Raw genomic sequence first — 22936 nt, 5'->3', positions numbered from 1 at the left:
AAAGCAACTATTTAGAGGAAATGACGAATTCAGAACATATATATATATATATGTGTGTGTGTGTGTGTGTGTGTGTGTGTGTGTACGTGTGTATACAAATGTGTATACATACAGACATATGAAAACAATAACAGGAATGTACTAAGTGCTGACTATGTGTAAAGCACTGTGATTTGTACATAGAAAAATTCATAACTGTAGTCAGTTCCTTATGTAAAAGGAGAATTTCTTTTATAAATATGTACTTAAAATGAATAGAATGAAAATATTAATACGTTATTCCTAGCAGCCACAGGTTTGCACAAAATAAAACAATTGGATACCTACTTTTAACTCACTTCACTAATCTTGTCATATAGACAATCTTCTGAAGGTGACAATAACCCTCTGATTATAGTCAGTTTCAATTTATGTGCACAAAGTAGCAAAATGATTTGAAAACTAGCCTGTGGTGTCAGCCTCCACAAGAATGACGTAATGGGTAGAGAACACTAGTAACCCGTACATATCAGTTCTGCCAACTGTCCCCTTCAGGGACAAATTCCACTGGTACACTTTGAAGGCATGATCTGAAGAGTTCTTGCATCTGTTCTGTTACAGAGTGTGTAGAAAACAGACAAAATATTTTGGTACTAGAACATGAAGATATATAAAAACACAGGATTTGGAATTAGTCAGGCATGTAATACATGTTTTTCTAGCCATAAGAATCTTTGGCAAGTTACTTAGTTTTCCTGAGCCTCAATTTTCTCATTGGTAAAAAAGGGATAGTAAATCCAACTGCATAAAATGGTTAGGAGGATTAAATGAGATAATGGATGCAAATCATCCAGCACATATTCACTGTTCCATAAATGGTAGTTTTCTTCACCTCCCTTTTGTCTGACCTCTTTGGGTGATAAGAAAAATCTGGAAATCCAAGTGAAATTTGACAAGTTGATGCCTGATGCAGAAGTGTAAGCTTAATTTTAGTTCAGTATTTAAAAAAAGTGTCTCATTTCTCTTATTCACTAGTACAGGACAAACACTACGTAAATAACATACTAGTCTCAAATACATGTTTTAGAGGTTGCTAACAGCCAAGAGATCTGTAATATGTAGGTAAATAATCTGATATTCAAGGTTTACTCAATTCAAATGACTACGTTTTTATTTTTATAAGCAAAACAGTAACCTGTTAAAAAATGAGGTTTTAAATTTTATAAAACATCTGCTTTCCTTTAGGACATTTTAGGGAGTTATGCGCTTGAGTTCTTAGCAAACTTTTCCCTCCCTCTCTCTCTCTCTTTCTTTTTTTCTTTGTCACAACTTTTCCAAACCCAGCTGCTCCTTCAGGGTGCTTTTCCAGAGCACGTTGCAAAGGACTGTAATCGATTCCTAGCAAGGAGCTAATGCCTTCTTAGGTACCTCAGTGGCCACCCTGACTAAGCTCTTACAGGCTGACAGATGGATGTCTTAGATAGGTAGATACATTTGCACATAAGGTTTAAGTGGTAAGGAAAAAATGTCACATTTGATGCTGATGAATTCTGGTAATGATATTCTTGTCGGAAGAGGATTATGGGCACTGCTCCTTTTGGCAGCTTTCTGCAGAGTGTAGTGGAATAGGAGCAATATGCTTACAGATGTTGATATGCCTGTTGCCTTGGCAACATCAGTCCCTGTCTTTGTGGCTGCTGCCAGGAAGGCAGCATCTGGCTCTGGCCCCATCTGTTGTACTGACTGCAGCATCTGCGTCTACCTTTTTTCTGTGCATCTAGCTTGGGCTCCTTGTCCTCTGGCCACCCTCTGGTCTTGCTCTCTGATTGCAACATCTGCCACTATTCATTCTTGCTTCATGTACATGACTTCCAGTGTTGTAGGGTGTTAGCTAAGTTTAGAGGCTATTGCACTTAAATATTCTTTTACCTGTGAAAAGCCGTTTCACTGAAGATGTTTTCTTTAGTCAGACTTTCTATTCCTGATATTTGGATGATCTCCTTGGCAACTTCAAATTTGCCATTGTAGCATGCCCTAGAGTTAAGAAAATATTTTGAGAATAGTAAGAAGGTACACATAGTATACCTGCAGTACCTATGGAAGTATACATAATACTCACAGGTGCAAAGGGGTGTCTCCATAGATATTAACAACATGTGGCTGAACTTCTAAATTGCTCTGGAGCAGGTACTTCACTATATCGTGGTGTCCAAAGCGAGAACAGAAGTGGAGTGGAACGTGATCCTCATTGTCCTGAGCATTCACTGTCATCAAAAGAAAGGGAAACATATGTTATCTGGAATCCTCTATTTCTCAACCTGCTCATGTGTAGTATCAGGGACTTTTCTAAGTGCCTGAGAGACTCCTGGAAATTGCCAATTAATGACAATAATAAAGGAAATTAAGTGCCACCAATTTAAAAAGTTAGAATTCTATCCTATAGCCTATTTCCACATTAAGCAGGCTTTCTTCTAGCTCCCATAAATCTATGGAATGCATCTAATCAAATCTACCTTGCATACCATATGACCCAGCAATCCCACTACTGGGCATATACCCTGAGAAAACCATAATTCAAGAAGAATCATGTACCACAATGTTCACTGCAGCTCTATTTACAATAGCCAGGACATGGAAGCAACCTAAGTGTCCATCGACCGATGAATGGATAAAGAAGATGTGACACATATATACAATGGAATATTACTCAGCCATAAAAAAACAAAATTGAGTTATTTGTAGTGAGGTGGATGGACCTAGAGTCTGTCATACAGAATGAAGTAAGTCAGAAAGAGAAAAACAAATACTGTATGCTAACACATATATCTGAAGAAACTAGGGGCAGGACAGGAATAAAGATGCAGATGTACAGAATGGACTTGAGGACACAGAGAGGGGAAGCGTAAGCTGGGACGAAGGGAGAGAGTGTCATGGACATATATACACTACCAAATGTAAAATAGCTAGCTAGTGAGAAGCAGCCGCATAGCACAGGGAGATCAGCTCGGTGCTTTGTGACCACCTAGAGGGGTGGGATAGGGAGGGTGCGAGGGAGACACAAGAGGGAGGAGATATGGGGATATATGTATATGTATAGCTGATTCACTTTATTATAAAGCAGAAACTAACACACCAGTGTAAAGCAATTATACTCCGATACAGATGTTAAAAAAATTTACCTTGCACAGTGGAAGAGTTCAGGAAACTAGTAAGTATCTAAAAGGTACTCATAGCCTTATTTCCACAAGTATCTCCTTTCAAATTGATTCCCCTTTCACCCCCATAGAAGATGTTAAAATTTTAATACTCTGGACAGAGCACCATTTCCCAAAATTTTGGCTCAATATGTTAGCGTGGGGCCTAGTACTCTGTATGTTCGCAATACTGTGTAGGAGGTTCTGATGTCCCCCTAACTGAGAAATGTCATGTTGCGGTATACAAATCATGGTATAATGAAAAGGCAGCAAGTTTTAGAGTGAGGAAGACCTCATGAATTGTATTATCTAAGATAGTTTTTTAACATTAACTGTTAAATTGATTACTCAGTAGTGGGCATTTGACCTTCTCTTTGTCCAATCCAGACTTATAACCTCTTCTGACATTTGGGAAATTCCCTATACTGAAAGTACTGACTAGAGGCCAAGATCACCTTTTATCATAGAAGCTGAAAATATGCTTTCCAAGCCTCCTTTGCAGTTAGGGGCACAGAATTAGTAGAGGGTGACCATATGTCCTGGTTTAGGCTTCTTATCCTAGAATAATTTTTAATAGTGACCCTTTCACTCTCAACCACGTCCTGGTTGGACTCTTATCTACAGGCTCTTCCAATCAACATGTTATTTCAGACTCTGACATCAGAGCTGATGACACACAAAAGGAGAGTCTATTCTATCTTGGCAAAGTAGCAGTGGTAGAATAGCTCCATCTAATTTCCAGTGGTACTGTTGTCCAGCCACAGACTGGGTGCCCCGCATTATTGGTGCCAGAAACACAAGTGTTGGTGTGTGTGCCTAGCTGGGGTGGCAGTGTGCCTTCAAAGGATTAGTTTTGGGGTGTGATTCTGGACACCATTTCTCACTGTGAAAATTCCAAACCTGGCTTTCTACTCTGTCCTGGGGAAGATTCTGTGTGCTAATTGATATCCTTTAATATTTCCCCTCATGCTTAAATTAGCAAGTATTAGTTTCCAACACTTGCAAATAAGAACACCTGACTGACACATAGTCATTCCTCAACAAGTATTAAATAATCAATATGCACCAAGCACTGTGCTAGGTGTTGGAGATATTGATTTCTTATAAGTAACAGTGGATATAATAACACTATTGGTGCAGCAGGGATGCTGAAAGGATTAAAGGAGATCATTTCTAGAAAGTGTCTAGCATGATGCTTATCACAAATTAGATACTTAATAAAAATCTTCACTCTCCCTTTTTACTAATTTCCCTCTTAGAATTTTGCTAAGTGGTGCTAAGGCAAATAAGCTATAAATGCATAGAGTCTATACCCTCAAATAAGTTACAATCTAGTTGAATAGTCAATAATTACAGGCCTGAAGTAATAACAAATCAACACCAAGCTGCTAAATTCTAGATCTGCTTTAGCACAATTTTTAAAACCAAAAATAACCAGATCGACTGCTCTACAATCACTTGTTTTATTATTTTACTACTTTGTCCATCTGTACAGGGTGCTTTATTCAAAATAGAAAATAATAGCCCTTAACAAATCCCATTCATTCTCATTCTTATATATCTATAAAAGAAATTATCCATAGAGCCAAAAGAATTGATCGAATTACTTTTTTAATGATGAAGGGTTGGAAGGAAAAGAAAGGCAAGATAAGAGTTAATTTTAAAAAGTTCAAATATAATCATCATTTAACATTTAATGAACACTGGTTTAGGCCTTATAGCTGCTATATTTGTAGACAATAATTCTTATTTTATCAACCTGCAAGCCCTTAAGCCAAAGGGAAATCTTTAACAAAGTTCCTGAACTCCTCCTCCCAAGACTGTTATTGAAAAATAAATCTTTGAATCTTTTCTATTAGTGAGTGGCTCAGAAGGACACACTTCCTTCAGAAGAATTTTCCCGGTTGTTTTGATTATCTTCCTTTTTAAGATACTTTTCCTTTGTTCACATTCTGTTGGAAGCCAGGGAAAGTCAATACCATGAGTCAAAGCTTGAGGACAGCAGGGAGTCCAGGGCATCAGGAGGTCACATGTGAGTTCTTGAGGGCCAGAGGGGACATTGTAAAGCAGAATGAAGCACAATATTCCATTAATTCATAATTTTCCTTTAGCCATACCTGGTCCCACCCAACATTATTCTTCTCTAGTTGAATCAATAAACTTCAAAGCAGACTCTTTACTTGGTGAATTACCTGCAATGGCCTAGACATTATTCTCATCAAAGAAGATATAAAATACCAACCAAAGGGACAGGCCAGGAGAAATCTGCATCAGATGCAGAGTTTATATATATATATATACCCGTATTTCTGCTTCAGTCCTTCTGATTCCTTAATTCTGTCTTGGACCAATTTGCAAAAACAAAAAGTGCATATATTATTATTCTTACCTGAGGAAAACTGAATGTATGAATGATATTCTGTTTGCTCTAACATCTTATTTAGAGATTTAAGTAAAGGAAAATTTCAAGCAAAGGAATACATGTAAATCATTATTAAGAAAATATTTGGTCACTAGTCCTCTACTTTGAAGAGAGTAAATGTTCAGTAATGTCTTTTGAAAGAAAGATTGGATGAATGGGTAGGTAGCTGGATGCTACTTCTTGCTTATTTCTGCTCATTGATCTTAAAGATAAAATAAACATTTCCATATTAACCCAGCAAAGTTAGGACCTCTCACCAGCTCTCTAAAGCAACTCCCAAGTGTGTCTTAAATAAATTTTCAGTAACAAATCTGTGTGATAGTTCTGACAAGACACATTTTAAAAAATAAATTACTGACCATGCCCTAGAAATTTTTGTGACTTTCTCTAGTATCCAGTTCTCCAGTTAAGAGAACTATAGCATTCAACATTCAGATGACAAAAAATTAATAGTTTCTGAATTTAACATTTTCCATTTTTAACTTATTAAAATGATAAATTGTGAGAATTGTGTCTCTATTTTCCTCCTATGGAGTCCAGCAATATTTTGACCTTTTCAATCTCATTCGATAAGCATTGCAGTTCTCCTTTTTAATTGCCCTACGAGGTATAAGGAAGAAGACTAGAGACTTAAAACATATGTGACTGAATAGGTCAACCTCACAAACGTGCAGAACGTGCTTTCGGAAATACATTTTGGCTAATTTGCAACTTGAATTTATTTTCATTTGTGACATTCTGTTACCACGGAAACATGCTGTAAATACCAGATTTCAAATTGCACTCCTTTTGGGGTCATTCATTTATTCTTCCCCTTATGTCCATTAACCACAGGCAAAGTCCAGATCTAAAATAAATCATCTGGAGGCTTAGATACATTTTGGAATAAGTAAACCAGCTGATAATAAATCTTGTGCAGTGTCCACCAGCACAAAAGATTTTCTGATTTATTCTTTGCAATTGGTTGAAGTACAAAAGGGACTTAAATATCAAGTGTATATTAGAAGGAAGTAAAAATACTTAAAAATCTGAGTCATGTCACTTGATTTTTTTTTAAATGATTGAGTAGGAGGCATGTAGTGCTTGTGTGAGTCAGAAAGAAAATGTTAAAAATTATATCATATGACGCTGGTATGTACTGGGAATCTGGGTGCAGTACACATTTCAATGCCTTTTGTAGAAGAGCCCTTTGATCCTGGAGACATGCTGATCATAAATGACACTCATTTTGACACCACTGAGCTTTGGAGTTGTGCAGAGGAATAAAAGGCTGAGGTTGGCCTTGATAATAAAGGAAAAATGTGAGTGGTTCCTGACCCCTTGGAAGAGTGAGGCAGTTTCAAAAACAATTATGTGTTCGGTGATTCACATTGGTGTACCTCTGCCTATCCTAAACCAACAGAATCAAAGAGACTGCTTAAACAAGGTCCAGACAACAGCATTCCTTGCATCCTGACAACACAAGTTGTTTATGATAATGCTATAGAAAAAATTCCTGAGTTATTATACACTGGCTCAGAAAATGATACAAACTACGTTTCTCAAACGTTACCAAATAAAATGGCCCTGTTTCCAACATGGAAATGAAATTGCCCTAGCCTCTTGCTACAGTTGTCTCTGGGAGCCTTTGTGTTTTCCTTAGAGTAATGAAAACATTGATTAGTTTTATTAACTGAATATCAATCTCAATTTTGGACCAAGGAAATGGCAGTTCTATAGATCTGACAACCTTGTGCTTTTGGAAATGTGCATCATTTCTGCTGCAAAGGCCAGCAGTTCTTACAGCTGGGCTTTTAATTAGGTCTCTTGGGGATCAGAATGCTGGATATGCCTGAGAGAATTTAATGACAAGATGTAACTCTGAGTGAATTTGTGTCAAAAAATTAAGTTTGTGAGGAAGAGGAAAAAAAGAGAAAGCTTTTTTTCAATACTTTCAATTTTCCAAAATTCATTTTGTAATTAAAAAACTAAAAAGTTGCAGGAAATTCTATTCTACTAAATGCATCTAAAATCTTTCTGTGTATTCTAAAGGTTTTTTCCCCCAACCTGATCACATTCTAACTCTATTTCCATTAAAAATAACAGTAGTATCAAATACTGGGGAGGATGTGGGGAGCAACTGGAACTCTCATATATAGCTGTGGGAGTGAAAAATATTGCGAACACTTTGGAAAGTTGTCTGAAATTTCCTAAAAAGTTAACGATGTGCATGCCCTTTGATGCAGTAATTCTCTCTCTCTCTCTCTCTCTCTCTCTCTCTCTTTCTCTCTCTAAATACACACACACACACACACACACACACACACAACGAAGAGGGATTAACACATATATTCACAAGAAGAATTGAATGTTTCTGGCAGCTATATTCACAAAAGTCAAACACTAGAAACATTTAACCTTCCATTACAAGGAGAACGGATAAACAGTTAAATTGTGGGAAATTCATAGAATTTTCGGTAATAAAAAAGAGCAAATTATGATTCATGCAACAACATGGATAAAAGTCAAAATCATCTTGTCGATCAAAAGAAAGCAGTCACAAAATTATATCAACTTCAAGAACAGAAAAAAAGCTAACCTATAGCAATAGAAGCCAGAATATTGATTATCTTTGGTGGCGAAAGCTAGTTACTAAGAAGTGGGCAACAAGGAACTTTCCAGGTGAAAAATTTTCAACTTTCCAGATGAAAATATGTCTATATATTGATCTGGGTGGCTTTTACATGGGTGTATCCACAAGCAAATATTCACTTAAGTCAATATTCAGTTAAGATTTGAGAATTTTGCTATATGTAAAATTTACCTCAATTAAAAAAAGATTAGTGAATAACAAAAAGTAGGAAAAATTTAGGAAAACCCCTTACTTTTACTGCAGCACCTAATACATTAAGAGTTGAGCTAAAATATGTAAAGAAGGATTAACATATAGGTTTAATTAATATATTAAAAATAATAAATTATGACTTGTGGAACAAATTAGTACATGCGTACAAGATTAATCAACTTAGATTATTCTCTAATAAATAAGTAAAGTAGAAGTAAAAAGCATACATAAAGTAAAAGATAGCAAATTTCTTCTTCTAAACATAATCTTACCATCTGCTTTGTTGCCTTCTTCCACCAAGAGTTTCGCAATATTAAAGAATCCTTTTGCAGATGCTAGGTGGAGGGGCCTATCTCCGACTTCACCGCTTACATTTACATCAGCACCAAATTTCAAAAGGAGGCGGGTTACCTAAAGGATCCATGCATTTGAAATTAGTATCAAATGCCAAACAGTAATGCAATGCCTTCAGCAATAGGGAAGGAGACATACCATTTAGGTTTTCTCTTGGATAATTTTTGCCTGAAAATAACAGAAAATCCTAACTCAACTGGCCTAAACAATAAGGAATTTATTATTATATCACCTAGCAAGAAATCTAAAACTGGAGCAATTTCAGGGTTGGGTCTTCATTGTATCAATACATAAATAACCTTCTCTCAAGTCACCCATAATCTTCTCTGAACAATCTTTTCTAAAGTTTCCTTCTGGCCAGAGCCAGCAGTGCTTACTTGATTCTTGATTTTCATAGTGGTTCCATACATAGGTCACCAATGGTAATCTTGCTACTGGGGTTCTGGGTCCTTTTTTGATTTGTGAGTAAACAGGAGATAGCCACACTAGCCCCCAGCATCTTCCCAAATTAGCTGAGATTCACATCCAAGAGGACAGAGAGAGATGAAGTAAGAAACAACTCAAGAGTTTCCAGGGGTTGTTTCGGGTAATTTACGGGATTCCTTCAAATTATGTATATATTCACTTAGGAACCTTCCAAATAATTTCTCTAAAATTGACATTACCTCCCCTGTGAATTTTAGGACTCATCATAGTGATCCCAAGAGATAAGTTAGGATACACCCGTGCCACTAAAATAACAGTTATGGGAGGACTCCTCAAAAGTCTTGACCATTGTGGCATCAGCATAAAAGTGAATTCAAGCTCTAAAACTATTTTGTGGCAGCAAATAAATATATCTTGAGCGGAAGCCTCTCAAGAATATGGTATATATTCGATAGAAATTCTAGGCGAAAAATTAGCTGGGTGGGATGTGGGAAAACTTCCTATTGCATGCAGTAGGTAAAGAACAAAGGTTCTGAAATTGGGCTTCTGCTTATTAGGTATGTCACCTTGAATAAATTATTTGGCCTTTTGAAAATTCAGTTTCTTTGTTGCTAAAATGGGAATGCCTCATAGAGTTGTTGTGAGAATTAAATAAGTTATTACACATAAAGCACTTAGAAAAGTGCCTGGTATTCAATAAATGATAGCAGAAGTGGTAGCACCAATGTGGAACACATGTATTTTATCTATTTCTTGGCTAACGGGCAGACCAATACTTAATTCAAGAGAAACCTGAACAGTAGACATTTAGTTTCAAGAACCTTGCACTCCTAAGCAGATATTTCCACTTACACAGGCTCCATAAATTCTGATTATGTGACTTTATAATGGATAGAGTTAAACTATCTTTGAAATCGATTGTCTATTAAGCACTATTATTATATACCTAGGAACTACTGCTGTTGGTAAAATACTCTTCCACTTAAAATAAGTAAATAAGCAAATGGCAAGGAACATGGCACATTAGTATATCGAATGTGCCATTCTCCTGTCAGCATATTTTAGTAAATGACAATAGCTTCCATAAATTACTTATGTGCTGTCTTTGCACATAGGAAGTGAGTCCCTTATCATAAAAGGGCCATCCACATTTTAGCATAATTTTATAATACTGTGACTATATATTCAGGGAAAGTAAACAAATTTAGGTCTCCACACAACATGCATAGAAGCTCTTTATGTTTCTGCTGGGTCATGAGGTTAATCGCCAAAGAGGATGACTCTACAAATAACAGGCACTGTGTATATCTTGTCTGTGCCTGAAGTCAGAAAAGTATAAAGTTTTTTCGCCACCTGAGTTTTGGACCCAGTACTTTCAGAAGCGTTTTCAGTGCTCAGCTCTCCAGGGCACCCCAGTGCAGTCTGAGCAGCCTATCAGTGAAATGAGCAGTCTCCCCTAGTTAGAGGTCACACTTCGCAGGTCTGAGACTGTCCAGGCACATGCCAGCCAGCAAAGAAATAAAGGCACAAAGACTAGAACAGCACAGAGACACAAGGAAGTTTGATTTTCAACTTGGGATCCTCAGGCAGTGCAATGGCATGACCTGTACAAAGGTAAAAAGGTATAATTCTGCTGCATAACTGAGACCAGATCTAGAGAGATAAAATGAGGAAGAGTAAAAACAGAATGTCAAAAGAACAGTTAAGTTTTGATTATCTAATTACATTTGTATTTCTGTTTTATTTGGTTCTATTGAGTTTCTTGAGTATAGCTAAAAGATGGTGTTTGAAAAGAGCATATAAAATTTTTCTTTCAATATGTTAAGGTTGAAAATCAACGGACTGTGGAATTACAGCACCAGGCCTTGAATTCTAGCTCCACTACTTCAGTAAATGGCCTGGACTTTATGATTTCGCTCACTGATAGAAGAGGGGTAAGAAGAGGCTCTTCGGTACAACAGAATGAAGATGGGTTTTGGGATCAGACAGACCTGAATACATACTCCAGCCCTTCTACTTATTAGCTGCATGACTCTGGCATGCTACCTGACCTGAGTAAGCTCCATGTGTATCATTGATTAGAAGGGATAAATAACAGCTGATTTTAGGGTTGGGGCAAAATTAGAAAAAAATCCACATAAAGGCCTTAACATAGTGCCTGTCCCATAGTATGAGTTTGCTCACATGGTAACTCTTATTAAGTTCATAAGGTTGTCACAAAGGTCAAATGAAATTATTTGTTGAATGACGCTACATTGTAAACTTTAAAGCATTCTATACGTATCATTACTTAATTACAGATTATCAAAATTTATAAATATGTTTCTGATACATAACTATATAAAGAAAATTATATATTTAAAGCACATTTAGTGATTGTTTTTTAGTTTATCTAGGTTATCCCATATATTAGTTTCCCATTGCCACTGTAGCAAATTACCACAAAATTATTGGATGAAAAAAACACATTTTTATTCTCTTAGAGTTCTGGAGGTCAGAAGTCCAAAATCAAGGTGTTGGCAGGCTGCATTCCTTCTGGAGGCTTTCATTTCCTTACTTTTCAGCTTCTACAGCCTGCCTGCATTCCTTAGCTTGTGGCCCCTTCTTGTATCACTTTAATGTACTGCTTCCATTGTCACATCTCCTACTACTGACTCTGATTTTCTGCTCTCTATTATATGGACCCTTGTGATTACATCAGGTCCACCCAGATAATCCAGGATAATCTCCCCATTTCAAGATCCTTAACTTGATCACATCTGCAAAGTCCCTTTTAAGGTAACATTCACAGGTTCCACAAATTAGAACGTGAACATGTAAACATATTTTGGTAGACATTTTTTAGCCTACCACATGCCAGGTTACTAGAAAAGAGGAAATTCCATTTCTAAAAGTTATCTATTTTCAGAGAACTTTTGGAATGGGCTTTATGATTTGTTTTATTGTTAGTGTTAGTATCATCCCAGAGACATTTGTTGAGCATTTGCCAAACACTTTAAATTAATATCATAAGAGCAACCCTATGAGGTAGGTGCTATTAATATTTTTTTTTTCATTTTGTAGACAAGAAAGTGAGGATCAGGGATATTATACAACCTACACATGGTCATAAAGCTAGTAATTTTTCAAATTCAGGCCGATTTCTATAGCCACCCACTTACCCATATACTCTACTGCCTCCCTCGTGTACTAAAGTAGTCAGTAAAAATGTATAACTTGGTAGCTGCTATGTTTCTATGGATCTACAAAAGCTCTTCAAGGGGGGAACTGATGAGCAGATGGCAAAACTAATTCAAAGGATATCTTAAATATCCTTTCTTTGAACCTAGTACAGTTCAAGAAAACCCTGGAACACCTAAGTGATGCCCCAGGCTTCGGAAATGCCACTGACTTACCTGTTCATGCCCATAGTATGCTGCAATGTGCAATGGAGTGAAAAAAACTGCATCTTGAACGTTGATGTTAGCTCCATGTTGCAGTAGTACATCAGCAGCCTGGACAAGAAGGAGAGCTGGGTTAGGAGATTCATTGGTGGCATCTGCCCATCAAAATTCATTTTACAATTACAATGTACAACTCTCCTTCGGGGGTCACCATCTTAAAACACAATTTTCTTCCACCTCCCTTCTCTGCAATCTCCAATGGCTAGCTTTGGCCTAGAAAATGAAAACCAAGCCCCTCACTATCACATTCAAGGTCCTGTCAATCTGATGGTATCCTTTTAAATGTATTTCCCATTACTCCCTTTCATAAACCCAACTGTACAAACAAACTGCACTCAATTTCCTACTTCTCAGAGTCTTTGTTCACATTACTTCCTCAGTCAAAAGTTCTCTTCTGGGGCTTCCCGGGTGGCGTAATGGTTGTGAGTCCGCCTGCCGACGCAGGGGACACGGGTTTGTGCCCCGGTCTGGGAGGATCCCACGTGCTGCGGAGCGGCTGGGCCCGTGGGCCATGGCTGCTGGGCCTGCGCGTCCGGAGCCTGTCTGTGCTCCGCGGCGGAAGAGGCCACAGCAGTGAGAAGCCCGCGTACCGCAAAAAAAAAAAAAAAAAAAAAAAAGGTTCTCTTCTGTCCAATCTACAGATGTTTAAACACAAGCCAAATGCCATCTCTTCCAAGATTTCTTTACTTTCCCTCCCTTCGTTGCCAACTGATTTGCTAAAATTAAGTCTTCCTTGCTTTTAAATCTCATTTAAATTTTCTTCATGTCATTTAGAACATTTAAAAATCTATATACATGCCTTATCCTTATTAAAGAGCAAATTCTTTAAGGACAAAGTATATATCAAATTCATCTTTATAATCCTACACTAGCATGTTGCCATGCAAATAGTAATCATTCAACACGAATTTGTTGAATGAATGAATGAATAAACGAATGAATGAGTGAAAAAAACTAGAAGGAGCTATTGGCCAATGAAAGGCACAGATTGCCAACAAATCTGCTCACCCTTTAGATTTCTTCTACTAAAGGCTCATCTCTAAGACTCTTTTCTCTAGAAAACTGATGGAAATCATTTCCTCCAGATGTGTTCATTTTCACTGTGAATTTTCTTAATGCACTCTCTATTCTTCAGTTGGTAAAACAATACACATTTGGGGAAATTTTCAAAAGTCTGTTAGACTTAGAAGAGAGAACATGAAGATGAGATCCAAGAGCTCAAGGAACATATGCTCCCACACCTCTTCTGTTCCTAGAAACAAACTGCCTCCTAAGTCAAGTTTCCTTGCCTGTTTGAATCAGAGCCCTTCAGAAGTGGTGAGGGGTCATGGACATTACATAACAAACCAGTATGTTTTAAAGAGGAAGAAATCAAGAATCAAAGGAATTAGGAAATTTCTCAAAGTCATGGAGCAAGTCAGTGTTAGCAGGGAAGTGAATCTCTAGTCTCTCACCTCAAGCTTTGTTTCCAAGTGCTCCAGAGTATTAAATAGTTCATTCATTCAATCATCCATTTGTTCATGTGTCAATACACCATTTATTGAGCATATATGAACTGAAATGATGTTATTTTACATGATTATTCTTACAGTTTATTCAATCAGTGGGGTAGCATTAGAACTGATTGTAATTGTCATACGAAGAGAAAAGGAATTCTTGTTGGAACAGCTGAAATTTCTGGTGGGTCCAAAAATATAATAAGCAGGTGTATAGGCTTCTATACATTCCAAGAACAATGCTTTTTGCTAAATTTGGATATTGCTGACTAATGATCAACAGAATATACAATGTGTACAGTGAGTTGTTTTTCTAATAAAAAAATTAAAATTACAATTAACACTTATTGAGGGCACATTATGTATCAGACCCTGAACTAAGTGCATAAATGGTAACTGGAGTGCCTCTGTTTCACTCCAAAACATAGAAAGATATGTTCTACTCTCCCATTTTAAAGGTGAAGAAACTGAGCCTCAGGGAGGCTTTGTAACCTATTTGAGGTCATACAACTAGTAAGAAGCAGAACTGGAATTCAAATTTAGGCCTGTTTGACTTCGAAGTTTCTTTCCATCAGGCCCTTCCTGTGACCTTGACCTCATTAACACTAACCTTTAAGTAAATGAACTGACTCAATCTCAGATAAGAGGAAGCTTTCTGAGTAGAAAGTAGAAGCTTTGTAGATTCAGCTTGGAAAGAATGCTGGAGCCATTTATATCAAATGTCTGGTATCTTAGACTTCACATGCCTGTGAGTTCAATCTTGGGAACCTTTAAAGGAGGTCACAAACGATCAAGGTAAATGAAGCTTTTTACAAATTCTCTTATTTTATATATAGCATAAAAGAAAGTAGACAGCATGAATTTTTATTGTAAAAAGGATTCTCAAATGTTAAAATATAGAGCCAATTTCTTAGGCATAGTTCTAGAACTTACTTTCATTCTAAAAGATAATGGCTTTTAGGCTTGAATAAATAGTCCAAAGCAATTTTTTTTTTCCTCCTAAGTTTGCACTTATCCAGTCATTCAGAAGGTCAACCTTTTGCTGAACAGTCATTAATTATGAAGTGTTGGCCTTCTAAGAAACTTTCAAAATGTAAGTTTTAATGAAACCACACAGAGTCATTATTGAACTATAGGCTTTATTTAGTTTGTTTTAAAATTCAAGGAAATATTTAACTATTGAGAGCAATGTACACTGGAATTATCTGAATAATTTCACAGGTTATTTATATAAGTTGAATGCATTTATTGATTCTTATATTTCAAGTCATGATAGGGAGTGTATCTCCTAGCAATCTTATGGGGATATAATGTATCGTGATATACAAATATGCCTGTCATGTGGTTAAGACAGATGCACTCATATTGTTTAGGCTGGAACATATATCTAGCAAATCATTTTTTTTTTTTTTTTTTGCGATACGTGGGCCTCTCACTGTTGTGGCCTCTCCCGTTGCGGAGCACAGGCTCCAGACGCACAGGGTCAGCGGCCATGGCTCACGGGCCCAGCCACTCCACGGCATGTGGGATCTTCCCGGACCGGGGCACGAACCCGTGTCCCCTGCATCGGCAGGCGTACTCTCAACCACTGCACCATCAGGGAAGCCCTATCAAATCATTTTAACCATGCTTCCCCTACTCCAGAACCTGAAAGAGCTGGTAGGTCAACTTCACCTGTTTTCCACTACATGAAGTCCCATGAAGTCCCAAACTGAATCTCTTTTATTCACCACTATGCTAAGCAGAGAATAGGCATCCAAATAATGGTTGAATTGGACTGTATTTCTAGTTAAAACAAAAAAAGGAATATATATCTACCATCAGTCAGAAGGGAAGTTAAACATTAACAATTAGGACCCAATTATATGATAGAAATTTTAAACAATTCAATTCAACGAACATTTATTGATCATTTATTTTGAATTAACCTTTAGCAAATCCCAAGTGCCTGCTCCATGCCAGGAACTGTGACTGGAGTTTTACATACATCGTCTCATTAAGATTTTTGCAGGGCATAAAATTCTGTTGTATTAAAAATTTTTGAGAAAATACATAGTTTTGATTTGTTTCCCCCCAAAAATAACAAAACTACTGGTGAAATTGTATACTTGAAACAAGTCTTATCACAGAAAGGATATCTTAATAATCTTTAAACTCTTTATAGAAATGAATTTTATCATACTTAGATTTGTATAACTGACATATATATCAGTATTATTATTATTAAAGAACCAAGGGGCTAATAACTTGGGCTAGTAACTTGGTATCCTTTACTGATGGAAGAAATAAGCACCAAAAATGTCTATCATTAAGTGGTCATTTTTTGAGCACAAAAAAATGGATCAGAACCCTTTGTTTTGATAGAAGGGAATTACTGTATACATTACCCTTTAAAGATATTTTTATTTGCCAGTTGACTCCTCAAAAGATCCAAGTAGAGTCTCTACAATTTCCAGGTTGTAATTTAAACACTTATTCAAACATTCTGCTTTCTTCCTAGAAAACCTCTGTTCTCTTTCTCTGCCTATAACATACCCAGTCTCAAGGCCAAGCTCAGTTCCCAGGTTCTCTGAGAACCTTCCACAAATCCTTTACTGTATTTAGCATTTCTTTCTCTAAATACTTATACTACTTATCCTCACAACTTAATCTTTTCATTAATTATCACTGTGGGTAAACGATTATTATAACAATATCAATTTTTTAAAACTATTTTTTCATGTTCTAAGCTTGTCTCAATGAAGTACAAGAAGGTTTGACTCCAGGTTAAAAAGATTTTTTACCTGAGGTACTGGAGTTTAATCCTTCTAACTAAAATAGCCAGACCTCATGATTTAAAATTCCAGAGATTTAAAAAGTAATGCCTACAAGAACAAAGGTCCTCATTGTTCTTGTTTGCTGAATGTTTCTCCTACAGTAGGACTTTAACTTATTGAGTTGGTCCCATTTGGCTCTCCCTCTGAACTTCATCTTATGAAAATCAATGACAGCGATGAAGAAGAAAAAAAAGACTGTATCAATAGGGACTAAATGTCTCATGGAAGAGAAAGTAGAATACGGTAAATTCTACATGGGATAAAATGGCAATCAATCAGATTTGAAATTGCCAAAATTAAATATAGTGTCTTATACTACCAAGTAGACCTTCAATAAATATCTACACTTTGAAATTAAATTTTTCTGGGCTTTAAGTGATATCTCATTTCCTATGACTTCTTTGGAGTTTTCCTCAAATTCAAACTTACACTGATGTTTTCCTTAGGATTTATAGTTTGTTTAAAGCTACAGTTTTCTCTTCTGTATATCTTTATCTAACCTTTATTACTGAGACTTATAGAGAGCAGAACCATGAAGCTATTCTGGGTTAATATCCATTTCCATTTAGTAGAAAATCTGTATTATCAAAGCTTTAGAGGAAAATGTTTTCTAAAGTTTATGTCTCAGGAATTCAAAATGATCCCAAAGATATTAACATGCAAGTGGATTTAGATTTGAAAATTTTCAATTATTTCCAGTTCTAACTTTCAATAACCAGTTCCAATTGTGTCCCATAGAACCATTGCCTTCTCTCCTAAAATTTTCAATTTCCTTTGAGAGTAGTCTACACCTTTCATTCACATATCCTCACCTCCTATTCAATCCTCAGCCCACCTACAATCTGACTTCAGACCTCACTTCTCTAGAACATGACATCAGAGGCCTACTAATTGTCAATTCCAATGGACACTCTTGGCTCTTTTCCTTATTTTAATACTTCTCCAGCATTTGTTACTATTTGTCTTCCCCTTAAGATCCGATCCTCCCTTAGATTGATTGACATAACGATCTTTGGGTTTGGTCCCTACCTCTCTGCCAACTTCTTATTGTTCCTCTATAGAGGTGACTCTCTGTTCATCTCTTAAGTGTTTCTTAAGTGTTGCTTTTTCCTCACTAAATCTTATGTTTTCTCCTGATTTCCTTTGTCTGCTTTAATTCTCTTGTATTAATTAAGTTAATACATGGAAAGAATTTGGGACATATTCTTAGTAAGCTAAGAATAAGTATTCAGTATGTGGTAGTTATTAGATATATCTTGCCTTATACATTCTCTAGTTGATTCTATCATTACTACTACTACTGCTACTATTTCTACAACACACACAGACACAAACATACACACACACACACACACACACACACACTCTCTCTCTCTCTCTCTCTTTCTCTCTCTCTTCTCTCTCCAGCTGCATGTGTTTTTCCCAGACTTCCTCCAATACAGGGTCTACCTTATTTGGCAACTCATAGTCTGGTTATATATTTCCCCTCTATTTCCCAATTACTTTTACTCTGGGTTTATACTGTCCCCTGCATTGATCTCATCTTTATCACTTGTCCTTTGATTTTTGTTAATGTGAATGAAGCATTAGAATGTGTGCTTTGAGAATATCTATGAGCTAAATGAGAATATCTCATTTAATGGTCACAACAATCTCATGGAATTGTTACTAACAGCCCCATTTTAAAAATAGGAAAAATAAGGTTAAGAATTACACAGTTTTAAGGAAAAGCACCAAAGTTTAAACTCAGACCTATAGGAGTCCAAAGTACCATACTACCCCATACTGTATTTTTTTAATTAAAAAAGATATTAATTAATTAATTTTTGGCTGTGTTGGGTCTTCATTGCTGTACGTGGGCTTTCTCTAGTTGCAGCAAGCAGGGGCTACTATTCATTGCGGCGCGTGGTCTTCTCATTGCGGTTGCTTCTCTTGTTGCAGAGCACGGGCTCTAGGCACGTGGGCTTCAGTAGTTGTGGCACATGAACTCAGTAGTTGTGGCTTGCGGGCTCTAGAGCGCAGGCTCAGTAGTTATGGCACATGGGCTTAGTTGCTCCACGGCACGTGGGATCTTCTCAGACCAGGGCTCAAACCCATGTTCCTTGAATTGGCAGGTGGATTCTTAACCACTGAACCACCAGGGAAGTCCACTGTTTTTCTTCTTATGTGTGCTTTTATTTGGAGCCAGCTAGCAATTCCTTGCCATCTCAGATAGTCCTGTACAGGATATAGCTCTTGGTTGATGTTGCTCTTCAAGGATTTTCAAGGATACCTATATAGCCAGTATATCAATAAGAATGATCCTAGACTTCCCTGGTGGCGTGGTGGTTGGGAGTCCACCTGCCGATGCAGGGGACACGGGTTTGTGCCCCGGGTTGGGAGGATCCCACATGCCGCGGAGCGGCTGGGCCCGTGAGCCATGGCTGCTGAGCCTGTGCATCCGGAGCCTGTGCTCTGCAGCGCAAGAGGCCACAGCAGTGAGAAGCCCGCGTACCACAAAAAAAAAAAAAAAAAAAAAAAAAGAATGATCCTGACTTTGTAATTGTTTGCAGATGACTGAAAAATAAAGTTAAAACTTATTCTAAGTAGAAGTTGTATGTTAGGGATCTTGAAGAGTTATATATACAAGGACAAGAAGTTTAGGATTTTTCTTAAATTTTTTCCGTATGGGGTTTCACCAAGAGACTTCAAGTAGGAGCAAAATATATTCCGATTTACATCTTCAAAAGATCCTTCTGGTAAAAGTCTAGCAAATGGATTGAAGAAGGAGCAAAACTAGAGTGGTCAGTTAGCAGGGTCTTGCAGTAAGTTGAAAAGAAAGAGATAAGGATAAAAATGATCTGAGGTAGAAGTAGTGGCCTAGAGATGGAGAATGGGTGTTAGAGGCATTAAGATGGTAGAATCACATGACTCAGCCTACTGGGGATGGGGAGAGATGATGGAAGTTATCAATAAATGATGACTGTAAAAGAGGAAGCCTATATGGGAAAATGAGCATGAGGATAAAATTGTGCCTAATTCATGAATTTAGGAAGTAGGAACGTTACCTATATATATATATTTTTTCTTTTCTGTCTAGGTATTTTATTTATTTATTTATTTATTTTTATAGATCTTTATTGGAGTACAGAGTGAAGTAAGTCACCTATAGTTTCCATCTCTCCGATTAATCACTTGTCATAACTAGTTTCTTCCAATTCCCCTTAGCAGTTCATTGTGATCTTTTCCAACACCACAGCTGTTTCAATTGGGGTCAATGCCTCAATCAAGATGTGAACAAAACTAGAGTTTTCAAACAACTACCAAAAGCTGTACCAGTTAAAAATACCACTAATTGCTTATCCATTTGGATTCAAGGCTTACATTACTTAGCATTTTAGATGGTAGCATTGCTTTAATTTAATAAGCACTTCTTTTGACTTTATGCTCTATTTTCTGAAGAATTTTTTATTTTTATGTATATATACTGACTTCTGGACACCCATTACAACTGTTCAGTGAGAACTCTATCATATAGTTATAGAGGTTTTCACTTAAAACACTATTTTTGTAATGACTTTTTTTTTTAACCTGACATAGCTCAAATTAAATATTAGAGTACAAAAACTTATTGGAAAATAGTTTCTTCAGGCTGTCACAGAAATGAGGTTCTCATGTGATCTTCCTCTTATTATCTCAGGTTAAAATTAAATTTGGTTTGAAAATTACTCAGAAAATGATTCCACAAGATAATATTATCAAAGAAATTAAAGGGAAGCTCCATATTCTTAAGCTGTAGAAATACAGCTTAAAGATATATCAACTTATATACATATAATAAAAGAATTCCATTGATTATATAAATCCATAGCTTCTCAGGAAATTATGATAGCATAAATAGAAAAGCTGGTGGATGAAGAGTGATGAGAAGCCATGAGGCCAAGGCTGAAGATACAAGTGGTACCATTTTAGAAAAGTAATAATTAAAGCTAGGAGATAACACCCCTTCCAGAAGGTAAGAGGACATATTTGTGGGATACTTATGGCTAAAAAGTGGGAAGGAAGGAGAACAAAGGAATGCCTGTTAAGGAAGCCCATGGAAGAGAAACTTTTAAGAAAAGAGGGGCAAATTTATCTGAGCCTTTCAGCTAATCATCATCTTGCTGTGCTATTTTCTTCCTTATAGATATACTTTTTTTGCAGCATTTCCTTATGTGAGGGTCTTATTTTAAAATCCCTGGCTGAGAAAACAGGCTTTCAATGTTCACTGTGTTATGAATACATCATGTTCTATGCATTTCAAAAGCCACAATTTTTTTCTTATGAGGTTTATTTTTATAACTTGCCAAAGGTCCAACATTTTTCACTATATTGCAATTGTAGAGACTTGAAAACTGTAGTACAAGTTAGGCTCCCTCTCAGTGATGTTGCTCCCAACACTGCACACACCCTGGACATTATAATCATGGAGAGGTGCGAGTACCATATGACAAAGAGTTTTCTCATGACTTTTGTTCTCCAGCCCAAGTCACCTATTGAAAACATGTAATTTGCCTCTACTTGAAAAATTAACTTCTACATTACACTTTGAAGGTGAGTTGCAGTAAACTAATAGAACGTAAGAAGGAACACATAAAGATTTTGGCTCTTAGATAAAAATGAGTAATAAGAATCCTTCTAAAAATTATTTCAATGATCAATTAATTTCCAGCAGCTCGAATTTAAAAACAAAAAAGACAGCATCAACAGTTAATGAGCTAACAGTTAATGAGCTAACAGTTATGAGCACAGTATATGGAATATTTAGTGATTCCCTTTTTGAGCTTCCTCATTAATTAAGCCAGAAAATTCACTATTTGTTGAACTGCAGGATACTAACTAAATTTGTTTTAGAACAGCAGATGTAGGTAATAAATTACATCCTACAGGCTCTTTATTTAACAAGATAATTGAAAATGTTGGTCTGCAATAACTTAGAATAAGTGCAACAATGATATTGGTAAATCCACAGTTGTAAAAATATTTTAACTGATTATGAAACAGTATGCATTGACAGGTATAGAAATCAATTATAGATAATTTTCTTTCTAGATAAGAAGTTTATTAAAAGAACACACAGCGTTCAGTCAGAGACCTATTATCAGGACAGAAAACAGTAGGAATAATGGTGGTAAATGTATTAACCATTCCATTGGTCATGTTAAACTAAGATAAATACAGAGTGACTAAAAATTGAAGCCTATAATGAAAATGAAAAGAAGCGCAATATGAAATCTGCCCAAGTAGTTTTGGCTTCAGACACAGAAAGGGCCAAGAAATAACTGTGGGTGGTATCAAGTCCAGACTTCTCAATCCCTTCACATGTGTAGCAAATGACAGAACCTGGATACAAAGAAACCTTGGCAGTCTGGTTCCAGAGCCCACATACCTAATGACTATGCCATACTATACTGCTATAGCCAAAAAACATTGCTCTAGAATCCCAGTTTCTCAAACATTTTAAACAATTTTTCAAACTTTTACTTAATGAACTCAGCATAAGTACTCAGCAGAGGTACTATGATAGAATTGGGTTGGGTGGCACCTGAATGTAAGGGGCATGAGCTTAGCACTCCTTCCTTTCTCCTTGAATAACCTCTGAGGTACCACTGGAATGCTAGACATCCAGAGAGTGCATACTGGAAATCATTTTTAAACAAAAGAGAATTGCTAGTTTTTGGAGAATAGAATTGCCACTATATCTACCTGCTAGTCCTCTTTGATTCTAAGAAAAGACAGGGCCAAATAACGTGAGTATAGAATCATGCCAAGTTTCTTGGGTTAATAGAGCCCTTATCTTCCAGACATAACACATAATCCCTCTATAAATCCATCTATGTATATATTTGTTATTGTTTTTGAGAAAACATAAGTGGTATTATTATCTATGAGGCTAAATAGTACCCTTGAGTGTGGGCTTGACATTTCTCATGAATAGAGCATGGCAAAAGTTATGGAATGTCA

General features: G+C 36.6%; 1 protein-coding gene across 1 annotated transcript in view; it reads right to left on the bottom strand.

Moving 5' to 3' along the window:
- Positions 1-22936, bottom strand: part of LOC307176132 (serine/threonine-protein kinase TNNI3K) — a gene marked incomplete at its 3' end in the record, with an annotated part of 278258 nt that overhangs the window by 187411 nt on the left and 67911 nt on the right. Inside the window, exons 6-9 of the mRNA XM_079901938.1 lie at positions 12595-12693; positions 8692-8830; positions 2099-2243; positions 1909-2013 (exon numbers count right to left, since the gene is read on the bottom strand). Coding sequence (XP_079758064.1) covers positions 1909-2013; positions 2099-2243; positions 8692-8830; positions 12595-12693 — 488 coding nt within the window. The remainder of the gene's footprint in view (positions 1-1908; positions 2014-2098; positions 2244-8691; positions 8831-12594; positions 12694-22936) is intronic.

This window comes from Stenella coeruleoalba (assembly GCF_951394435.1).
Source record: "Stenella coeruleoalba genome assembly, chromosome: 1".
Lineage (NCBI taxonomy): Eukaryota > Metazoa > Chordata > Mammalia > Artiodactyla > Delphinidae > Stenella > Stenella coeruleoalba.
This window is presented reverse-complemented; position numbering and strand designations above follow the sequence as displayed.